Source organism: Eufriesea mexicana, unplaced genomic scaffold, assembly GCF_001483705.2.
Source record: "Eufriesea mexicana isolate 0111107269 unplaced genomic scaffold, ASM148370v2 scaffold10591, whole genome shotgun sequence".
In the NCBI taxonomy this organism is placed as follows: Eukaryota; Metazoa; Arthropoda; class Insecta; order Hymenoptera; family Apidae; genus Eufriesea; species Eufriesea mexicana.
Genome location: NW_016918258.1, coordinates 76,769 through 88,647, shown reverse-complemented (window position 1 = coordinate 88,647; position 11,879 = coordinate 76,769). Strand labels below are relative to the sequence as shown.

The following is an 11,879-nucleotide window of genomic DNA, read 5'->3' as shown; positions in this document are numbered from 1 at the left end:
CAGTGCTGTAACAGTGTAACTCTATTTTTTTAACAATGCAATAACGCGATTGGAAATTTTTCTAACCTCAAAAACCGAAACGTTCCGATAATACGCTTGCGTAATAAAATATCTTTTTTTTAAATATTTTTAGGGATACGTGTGCCGTTTATTTGTCGAGTCGATAAACTCCATAGGACGTGAAATAGAAATTTATTTAACACAACATCGATTGGTTATCGTGAAAATTTTGCAAAATTCCAAAAGTGTAACCCTTTGCAATCGTTAGCTTTATAATAGCAAATTCTTGAACTCTTACCAAAAAATTGTCGACTGCAAAGGGTTAATCCTTTTAGTGCCGAGCAAAAGTGTCGTACCTATGCGAAAAATACAATCTGACGAATTTACTAAGGTTTAGGGACAAAACTCATAAAAACCAAAGTAAGAATGATATTTACAAAATTCAAAAAGTAGCATATTACGAAATAAAGGGAGAATACAGTAATACCAATTATATTTAAATATTTGTTGAAAATCGTACGAAAAATAAATAGAAAACAGTACGAAAATGAGAAAATCGATTCTCTTCGTAGAAACGATATTTGCACCAAAGAAAAATCATCGTTCGATCGTAGCTTTATGTAGATCCCCTAGTACGAAGTACAGATATTGCATTTTTAATCATTTATAACAAAATAACTGATATCGGATCACGAGACTACAGGATAATGCCACGATGCATGGCAAGCGTCAGGAGGATCTGCTCCAAAACGAGTGATCGGTGTAGCACAGTATATAACAAGAACCTAAATCCATAAAAAATATTTTCAATTGTCTTGTAACGAAATTGAACCATTTATAACGTTTTATAAATTCATTTTGAGACAGTTCTCCGCGATGCGAATAATTAGGCGCCATCGTGCACGCAACGATGTATCCTCACTGACACTTCCAACAAGTGTTGCGATCGATGATACATCATTGTTCGGCACTAAAAGGGTTAATTCAATTTCGTAATTAGAATTTCCCGCGGTGAAATTTCGACATAACCAAAAAATCGATCACCGAGATCCGGTTTCCGGAGAAACAACGAGTTCTGATAAGCACCGTTGCAGAACCTCGAAGCGGAATGCCTGAAACGTAAGGTCGTTATCTGATTGCACGGGATCGCAGAGAAAACAAATGTTGATTCGAGGCTTCGCGAATTATACAGTCTCAACAAGGTTCGTCCCTCTGTACATATTTTCCTCTCGATCAACAAAGCCCGCTAATGACTCACTCTTCCCACCTCTCGGTATGGCGCTTATTACCCTAAATAATTTGTTATCGTAAATAATAAATTATCATAAATAATCGGGCATAGAATAGCAACGTTAATCGACACCTTTTCGGGCACCGGCCGACGATTGATCCCTTGTTCGCGAGATTTCCGCAGGTAGCCGAAAGGGTAATTACCCGGCTTTCCATTAGCAACAGGTAAGACGACGGACGAGCCATAAATTCCCGTGGAAAAGCGACGAAAGCGGATTCTCCTCGCTCCCGGTGAGAGTTGGGGCAACAGTGTCAACGATTGCACAATGAGAACAACGAGCAATGGGAGGAGATCCGTGTGCACCCTTGGTCGGGCTGGCAATAAACAAACTAGGAATATCCGACTAGAACGTCACGGGGAGTGAAAAGACCCTGAAGTCTAAGCGAAGAAAGTGAAAAGGGTCGCGTGTCCATTGTTACGCGATTACTTCCGATGTTACCCGGCGATATTGGAAAAGGAAAGCGAGGCTAAGAACGATTGAGCAAGTCTGTCGCCTTTTGAAAGAGATACGAGAGGAGAGGAGAGAAGAGAAGAGGATGACGTACGTTCTTGTGTTTGGAAATGTTTCATTTTCGACCCTTGGCCAACACCTCCATGCCTACCAACGATTCTCGGGTATCGTTAATTTTCACTCGGTTACCTGTGAATAAGCAAGGGAAGACAATCGGAGGATATAATTTTCTCGAAGGAAATTGAAGGACTGTGTTAAGTGCCGCGAGTTATTGATACCTTACGAATTTCTTTGCATTTATGCTTATTTCGATAATTGAAACGACGAGTATCCGTGCCTGAATAAATAGGAATGACTTATTAAATATTTCTTAGAACCGGTGGTCGAGTGTGTTTCGGTTGTTGTAAGTTGCGTAATGGGACTTACGCGCTGAATAAACATTTCTGCCAAACGAAACTCGCGATCCTCGGTGACACTCTCGCGAAGTTCGCCTGGGAACGTTATGAAAGAAATAAAACGACACGAGCCAATGTGTGAGAATAAATATAAAACACAGTCCTTCGGGGATTAGATCAAAGACAACTCGACGAAGAACCTCGGGTCACGCCGTCTTGGTACGCCGAGAGTCAAAGCAGTTGAACGTTTCGATCCATCGGGAAACAATCGATCGAACATGTGAAAAATCATCGAGGTTACGAAACACAGCATAGCTCGACAGAATGCACGAGGCGATCGCAAAAAGGGTAGTACCTAAAGAATATGTAAAGTAGGTTAAACGATGTATCGGAGACACAGCCTTGAATATTCATGAATACTGAGCAACTTTTTTGGAATAGTATCACATTTAAATTCCACTCGTCTTCAGGTACCGCGTGTGCTGCACTCTGTTTGCAAGCTTTGCACTCTGCCCCGTGCACATCTTCCCCCACTCACGGACTTTTCAAAAATCATTTTCGACCTGTCCGAAAATAAAACCGACTCTGTTCGAATGCAGGGTCCCGGGCGATAAAGTTCGCACCTGTGCCCCGTGGGTCCGGCCTCGTGCCCCTGACCGAGCGGATAATCGTGATTTACTGTGCGCAAACAGCAAGGACCCAACCCCTGAGAGACAACTAACAAGTGGATCTCGCCGCGCAGCAGGTAGATGTTGACGTGCACTCATTGTCGACAGGGGTGTATACATCACCCAAAGAGAGTCCCCCTTCGTCGACCACTCGACCAGGGACCAACTATTCGAGCGATGAATTCGTGCCGGCCACGCGCCGCCACGCTTACGAAAATCCGAGAAAGTTGCGCCCTCTACTCGCAATGCACTTTGGGACGGTCGAAGTAAAAGTCCCGACAGACATTTACGGGCCTAATATTTCACCTGTACTCCCTTTGCACAGTGAGAAGAAGCAACGCGACGATTGTAAACGCCACTCGCAATATTTCCCCCATATTTCTCCCCGAATGCATTGTTCCAAGTGAAATACGATCATTATAAAGCTACGAAAATTATCCCTTCTGTGGCAGCAGGCGAGGATGGTACGCTCGACGAGCACGCCTCTGGCCGGTGGAGAAAGGGAGAACTACGGAGGAGCAGCGTAACGTTCGGGTCGAAACTTGGCGGCCGAGATGGTTTTCGAAAGCGAGAAATAAAACTCGAGTTTGGAAGATTTTAGAACTGCTGTTTGACGAGGCCGAGGGCCGCGATGAGTCTGTTTATAGAGAGAGAAATTTCCAGCCGCGAAGGCTGAGGGTACACCGAGCGTGTCGTCAGGGTCCGGATGAAAGTAAAAGTAAAAGTACCGAGAACGCGCGACCAAGTGTGCGTGCACGTGTGCGTCGCGGTCTGGCCGCGCGAAACGCGAGCGTCGAAAGAGGACGCGGCTCGCGACGCGTTTTTCCGACCTTTGAAATCGTACAGACGCATTTCTAGAATGGCACCGTCCGCCGTGTGCTTTCACCGGTGTCGAAGCGTCGTAAGTGATGTAACCAGTTTCGCTGGAACGTGTCTCTCCCATAACACAGACCCATTTTTAATCGACGTTAACCTGTTCCTCGATTACCCGATCGGAACTCAACGAGGTGGCGATTAGTCTCGGTCGAAAAGTTGGTTGAAAATCGAAGGAAAGAATTATCGAATCTCCGCAGCCGCCTCGGAACGATGCTTCCGGATGATACTTTCATGTCATTTCCTATGTTATCTGGTGCACCGTTAATTTTGCAACGATATCGCGTGTCGTGAGACAAGTTACAGATGATCATGTCACACTTGAAAATCGGAAAGGGGAGGAGATCGAAATTCGCTTTGATAATTGCTTTTTCCTCTCTCTCTTTTATTTCTCTTCTTCCTGCGCAAAGATTCCGTGAAATCGGTGGGACGAAATGGAATTGGGTAATCGAAGATTGAGTAAATCGAAACGGAGGCCAAAGATATATGTTCTGTATTACGAGTTTCCCAATGATGGTTATGAAAATTTATGTAAAGGAAGATAAAGTTCCATATAGATTTCTCCGACGCGATTTTGACCGCTTCTACTATTCTAACCTATTCTTTTCTGGTGCTCCGTGATTCGGCCCTGTATCGCGGACGAATCGCCACGCTCGAGTGGGTTTAACACCGGCTGCGCGAGCACCAGTAGCAATTTGAAACGGGAGCGCTAATTGTAAACGCGGCTAAAGCAGACAGTAACAAAGAACAAACAACGAGAAGGCGGGAAAAAATGGCGAAAAAAAGGAAGAAAAAGAAAGAAAAACGAACGAGAGACAAACGAAATAGAACGGGTGATCGCGAGCAGAGAAAATGTAGCGCGAATTGCCCTTGACGCGGATGAGGAGCAGCCTGTATCTTTGTAACGAACCCGCGTAATCGCGCGATGCCACAATGCAGCTAATTATCTGCATTAACGCTGGCGAGAGCCATGAATATTCATACTTGACATGTTTATCGGCAAGCGGCGGGAAATTGGAGTCGTTATACGCGGGTTCTCCTTTTTGACCCACCCTTACCCGAATCGATACCCGTGTGTCACGGTTAAGGAAATTAAAAGCTCTCCCGCGCGCGCCTTTCTATCTTCGGTTTCGCCCAATACTGCTGCGTACCACCGAGACCCGAGATGTGACGACCGCCGACGAAACCAGCCGAGAGAAAGAGAGAAGCTTTTTCGCGCTCGAACGAGGCGGCTGCCCTCGTGGCAAAACGACTTACTTGTTTACCGAGTAATTAGATATTCTTGCCAGCCGAGGCACTTTGACACGGATTCGCGTGCGTCTAATAGTGCAAGAAAAAACGTCTTAGCTGTTCGACTAACCTACCCAGTCCTCTTATGCGAACTGCGAGCCGCAAAATGTTCTTCTTGGAGAAGCGTAAGTTACACGAAGAGAGAACACGAACGAGAGAAAAAGGAGAACGAAACGTCCTGTCGTAAAAGAATAACAGTAACGGAGCCATTGTTTCCGAAAAATTCGTTTCATAACCTTCCGCGACGCGGCGCGCGAATGTACACCAGTAGCGGTAAATATGGGGTGGGGCGCAGAGGGTGATATCGCGAATGCAAATAAAGGCAAGCGTGTCCCGTTTCATCGAACCGCTGCTGTTTTGTCCGCAAAGGGTCGACTCAACGAGTTCATAAAGAAACGCTCGAAGGCTGTCTGTTCTAAATCTGAGGCGTCGAGATGTGGCAGCGACCGGGTACACGGCTCGTTTGCATCCTCGCTACTGCGGAATTCGCTGCGAAACGCCTGTTGCGCGCGACAGCCACGAGTGGCGTTCGAGGAATCGCATAGGCTGCGCACAACCCCCGATTCCGTACCGGCCAGCTAAAATTTTATCGCCCGCCAAGAAATACGCGCACGCCCTAAGGTATTATCTGATTCCGGACGTTTTATGTGTCTTATCGCGTTCTTCCGATATAAACTATCGTTGCTAAGATATTTGCTTGCCTTTTTTAACCCTAGGGCTTTTTGCTACAGTTTTTCTTACTATCAATGTGTCTAGGAACTTTTTAGTCAAACCCGTTCCATATGGAATATTGTTCCTTTGACTTTGTTCCGTGTGGCGGGTAATTTAAACGGTGTGTACAATTGGACTCGACAGCTTTGCGAATAATTTCAATCTAATAAAGTTAACGGTAGATAGATTCGTTAAACGCGAATCGATGAACGAGATTCGTTTTATCGTTATGCGTTTTAGTTAACGTGACGAGTCATGATAAAATCTCGCCACTGATTTTTCTATTACTAACCGTTCTTAATACAATGGCTACTTGTGGGCAAGCGCAGGAAAGTTATCGTGAGGTGAAGTATGGAACAATTTTATTATTTAAAAACGTTGACGCTTTGTCACGACGCACAACGAGGAAGAATGAAGATCGTGTGTACCTGTAACTTCAGAGGTGGACCGAGTCGAACGAGCGAATGAGCGAAGCGAGTACAAGCAGGCGAATAATAGAGAAAAAAAGAGAGTGGGAGAGAGGGAAAGAATGAGAAAGAGCGACTGAGCGAGAGAGAGAGAATACCAAGCAACGTGGAAACGTTGACGAGAAAAGGAAAGATGAAAAGGACGAAAGACTGCACGCACGGAGTGAGAGGGAGACAGTTGAAAGCGAAAGCGAGAAAGAGAAACGGCAAAGAGTGAGAGTGAAGCACAGAGAAGGCAAAGTAGCAGGAGAAAGAAGAAGGGAGTTTGGTAAGCGGTATACTGCGGCAACAAAGAACTCGAGAGCATAGAAATGAGTAGTTGAGGTTACCTGATGTATCGTTCGCTGGCAGATCGGTGACCAAGTTGACCCGTGGCCGTGAGTGCGTTTGCTGCTGTTGTTGCTGTTGTTGTTGAGCCTGTTGCTGTTGTACCTGATGAAGGTTCTGTTGTTGAGGTCCCGCCAAAGGCAAATTAGTCGCGGTGTTGTTTTCAGTTAGGATATTTGGTACCGAGGAGGAGGAGGACGACGATGATTCCGTAAGGGCCGTCGCGGTGGTGTTCTCGAGGGCCGTGTGGCCCCCACCTTCCCCTGTCCCCGTAGCCATTCGGCCCTCGTGCATTCCAGCAGACAGACAGACGGGGGTCCCTCCTCCTGCACGTCGTCCTCGAGCGCACGCACTTCTCTCGAAACACCTACACTCTCTTACGTGCCCTCGCTCTCTTTCTTACCCCCGTCTATCTATCTGTCTGTCTCGTTTTCTTTCTCTCCGTCTAGCCAATAGAAGCGCGCGCTCACTCTTGTTCCTTCTTTCTCTCTCTCCTTTGCTCCTATCTGTATGTGTTCCCTCTCTGTCCTTCTCTCTTCCTCCTCGTGTGCGCACGCTCTTGCTGTCCTCCTCTCTTTTTACTACTACGCTCCCCGCGCCGGCCAGCGCCGTCTGAGCGTACCGAAACTACACCGTCTCTTTCAACCAAACATCAGTATATCACACAACAGCGACATCACACACGCCCGCGGAAAAATGAGCCCCGCGCGGATTATTAACCTCCTGTCCGCCGGCTCGAAAAAAATCGAACGTTAGACAAATGTAGGTCTGTAGGCCACTTCACTTACACTTTGCATCGGGACGGGCACTCCCTTAGTCAAGCGAGCGTCCGGCGCACCGTTGCGCTCTGACAGCACGAGTTCCAGGGCCGTGTGCTCAGTGCCGGTACCCGCCACCGGTTAGCTTTATCGGAACCGCGCGCCGAAATCACGCTTTTCGTTACCCACCTTACAATTCTTGCCATTGCTATACAACATCTATTAATGTCGCTTTGTAAAACCTTTTCCCGAGCTACAGTGCTGTAGGGCACGATACTTTTATTCGATTAATAGTAGATAATAGATTAAAACGAACGATTCGAATTTATATATGTTATATTTGTGGGACTAAAGTTTAAAGAAATGAAATAAAGATCTTTGCAGATATACTTTTGTTTTATGATTTATGCATTAATTAGCACTACTTTGATCAATTTTAAATATTCAATACCTGGACAATTTTTACATCACTAAAAAAAAGGATGACTTTTGGAAATTTTATTTCATTTCATCGTATTGTTAATAACGAAATATTTTAAAAAGTCTGTGATTATCATTTTCAACGGAATATTTAGAAACAACTACTGATTAATTATGTGTTATGAAATTATGAGTTTGAATATTCACGAATAAAGAAAATGATTCGCTTGTTTTAAAATTATAATGAATAAATGTCTATTTTCATTATATGCTTGTCTTATAAGGATAAACTGCGAAACCATCTGATTTGCGCCCAATTTTTCGATTCATAGGCACGGCAGTGGATAACGAAAGGGAAAATATTAACTATACTGATCTCGTAAATACCACATAATGTAGGAAACGCTCGAACAAATACATCTTTACGTTTATAATATGAAGTTTCCAACACTGAAATAATCTTCTGACTGTTTACTTTTAATTATATCACATTGAACAATAACAAAAGGGAAAGTAGTTTGAAAGACGGAACGTATAGAGTAAGGTCTTATGTGGGTACCAGGATTTACTAGACACGGCACTGTGTTCCAATAATGTATCACGGAAAGACGCAATTTCCGAAAGATTTCCTAGTTCTCTCGTGTTTACAGGCAGTTAGAATCTGCAAATTGAAAGGCTGTCAAATGCGTTTTTCATGTTATAAATGTTATCAATTTACCACTGTCTTAAATACGACGATACCGTCTAAGTAGGTCAGGTGTCACAATATCTGGACGTCTTATTATGGGGCGCTTTTACACCAAATGTTGCATAACTCGCCACGCACGACTTCACCAAATATAACCGTGTAAAAACTATGACCTGACGGACATAATGCGATGTAATCCCTTTTCATTGTACAATACACTTGACTAACGCTTTCGAACAACGTTTGCAGCGCTATCTAACATTGACTAGCGCGAAATATGAAATGTAAAATCATCGTGTTTCTTCTGCGTTATATTTCTCTATAATAAAATGTATGTTCAAAAATAATAACGTGAAATTAATAAAATACGAAATCTTTGTGTTTAATAATAAACAAGTATAATGTATAATAATCATACAAAATGTTACAAAATATATATTTTATGTATATGTTAGATAAACTCGAGAAACAAATACGAAACTCGTATTGAACTCGTATCAATATGCATACTAACGATAATAATATAGAAAACAATTACCTATACCATTAAAAGTGATTCACATATACTTATCAAAAATTTAAAAATCTTTTATTACAAAAATTACACGTTCTTTTGCATCGCTTCATTCAGAAGATTACGTGAAATTATAAGTCTCTGAATTTGCGCAGTACCTTCGTAAATTTGATAAATTTTTGCATCTCGCATCAATTTTTCTACAGGATATTCGGAATTGAATCCAGCACCACCAAAAATCTGTAAAGAATTTCGTATGTAAAATGATTAATTCCACTTTCTACGGAAAATAAATATTTTGTACAATAATTATGTACTTGAACAGCATCTGTTGCACATTTGTTAGCCACATCACCACCATAACATTTTGCAATGCTAGCAAGAGTTGTAGCTGATGGAAGGCCGTGATCTGCAGCCCATGCTGCCTTCATCCATGCAAGTCTAGCTGTCTCAACACCAATAATCATATCTGAGAGCATAAATGCTACAGCTTGATGTTCTGCTATTATTTTATTAAAGGCTTTACGTTCTATCGCATATTTTATAGCTTCATCAAACGCCCTTTGAGCTAAACCAACAGATGAGGCTGCTACCTATAAAAAAAAGTTAAGAAACAATATTTAAATGTTATAGTTGTATACTTGGTATTAAAAGATCTTAATATTTTTCTGATTATACCATTGGTCTAGTCTTATCAAAGGTTTTCATAGCAATCTTAAATCCTTCACCCTCCTTGCCTAAAACATTTTCTTCTGGAACTCGAACTTCTTCAAATGTTATCATTCGAGTATCAGAAGCTCTTTGACCCATATTTATTTCCTGTTGTACCACAAAGCAAATTTACTTTAATTTAGAAGATAAAGTAATTTAATACTAAATTTAACAATATTTTATAAATAAAAAAATTTACTTTTCGACCAGGTGTTAAGCCCTCAGACTCCCTATCAACAATAAAGGCTGTGAAAGCTTTGCCAGGTGGAGCTTTTGGATCAGGATTTGTCCTCGCTAATAGAAAGTACCTATACATATGAAATTTTTGTATAGCGAATACTAAAATAATTTAATAATAAATAAGTTGATAATAAATTCAACATACCAATTAGCAACACCTCCATTGGTTATCCACATTTTTGTTCCATTAATGATCCACTCATTTCCCTTTTTTACAGCTTTTGTTTTAATACCTGCTACATCTGATCCAGCTCCAGGTTCAGTAACACAATAGGCCTATGATTTTTATGTTGTAAATATACTGAATTGCTACAAAATATAAATAATAAAACTGATTATCTTACAGCAACAAGTGGCTCTTCAATGAGCCTACCAAGATACTTCTTTTGTTGTTCTTTTGTCCCAAATGCAACTACAGGTGCTTGCTACAAAAAAGTTTTAGATATATATAATTTTATATAAATAAGAAAATACTGAAGAAAAGAAATACTTACACCTAATCCTGATCCTTCTAATGCAGTTGATATTCCTGTACAACCATAAGCAAATTCTTCACCAACTAAACAGCCTTCAAAAGTACCAACGTCCATTCCTCCTATAATAATAGTTTATATATGAGTATAATTTATCCTTCAAAATATCTCTTTTCTTAAGTTATATAAGTATGTAATTATACCACAATGTTGAGGAACATGTTTGTTCAATAAGCCTAAACTCCATGCTTTTTTAACAATATCCCATGGGTACTTTCCACTTTTATCATATTCAGCAGCTGTTGGAATAATTTCTTCCTTTGTAAATTTCCGTGCCAATTCTTGCATTTCTCTTTGTGTGTCATTTAGTTCTAAAGCAATTTTTGAACATATAATAAAAAGTATTTTTATCTTTACACATATGAACATATTTATAGTATATTTGTTATACTAACCAAAGTTATATCCTGTAGCATAATCAGATTTTGATGAAAATGTTCTCATTACTTTTTGATAATGACTGATTTTTATATTTTTCAATATCTAACAGGCATATGGTATATTATAAGCATTTTTAATGGATTAATAAAACAAAATTTGAATAGATAGTAGACTTTATAATAGTGAAGGCTATATTTTTACATTATATATGATATTTTTATCTTTTCCACAAAGTTTCAGTACTTACCGATTGTGAAAACATTTTGATGTTTATTTGTTTCTACTTTTAACTGCAGAAAATTTTTCAATTTAAAGTTTTTAATAGCACCGTTATTTTTGAATATGTTAAAAATTGACTATCTTTATAAATAACTTTACTTTAGTTGCAATTTTTACAAAATGAATTATTTATTTTCATAAAATAGACCGATTGTAAACTATTAACTAGCGTTCATTAATATGATAATAACATAGAACAAAGTACATCAAAGTTATCGCATTATTAAATCACTATTTAAGTAGTACTATACAGATAAGAATGTGCACACAGTTATCTCGTTTTTATTTGCCATTAATATTATCATACACCATGATATGCAAAAAATTAAAAATAAATACTTTGCATGATTACTTTAAAATTAATTTTTGTAAATTAAATTAATATTTGTACATCGAAAATAAAATTGTAAATTTAAATATAAATATTGTTAAATATTGAGGTAATTATAATAAAATTACACCTTTTTCCTTAGTAAATATATAGTTTTAAAAGAAATATTTTTCGCAATCATAATTAGCATATTATATACGAGATTATTTTGTTTCATTTGAAATTAAATTTTGATAACACTAATTATTAATAACACTATTCAAGTACTAATATATTATTAAATTATATATTTAAATTAAATAATGTATTAAAATATATTATTAAATTGTATACGAATAGGCGCGAAAATTTTTGTCATTTCTTGACATTTAAATATTTTCAGAAAAATTTGAAAGTTGTGTCAATAAATTTAAATTAATTAATAATTTAATAAACATTTATTTAATTAGCTAGTGAGTAACACGCTACATTAAATATTGTGTAATATGAAACAAAATATAATTTGTTAAGTTGTAATAAGGAAGCAAAATAAATCTCTCAGTCCATGTAGA

At 39.6% G+C, this 11,879-nt stretch overlaps 1 protein-coding gene across 1 annotated transcript; it reads right to left on the bottom strand.

Annotated features, from left to right (window-relative positions):
* Positions 1–8,940: 8,940 nt before the first annotated feature.
* On the bottom strand, positions 8,941–11,065 carry Mcad (Medium-chain acyl-CoA dehydrogenase). Its single transcript, XM_017908366.1, has 10 exons — positions 10,966–11,065; positions 10,733–10,820; positions 10,481–10,648; positions 10,299–10,399; positions 10,149–10,229; positions 9,950–10,080; positions 9,764–9,872; positions 9,532–9,672; positions 9,171–9,446; positions 8,941–9,093 (listed from the first exon to the last, which is right to left on the bottom strand). The coding sequence occupies exons 1-10, from the start codon at positions 10,978–10,980 to the stop codon at positions 8,941–8,943; spliced, it is 1,263 nt and encodes a 420-aa protein (XP_017763855.1). The 5' UTR covers positions 10,981–11,065.
* Positions 11,066–11,879: the final 814 nt, after the last annotated feature.

Bases quoted from the DNA above. Each gene is read 5' to 3' on its own strand.
- Mcad (XM_017908366.1), bottom strand. The intron at 10,081-10,148 runs GTAAGATAATCA...TAAAAATCATAG, and splicing joins TTGAAGAGCCACTTGTTGCT to GCCTATTGTGTTACTGAACC. The intron at 9,447-9,531 runs GTATAATCAGAA...TTTTTTTTATAG, and splicing joins TTGATAAGACTAGACCAATG to GTAGCAGCCTCATCTGTTGG.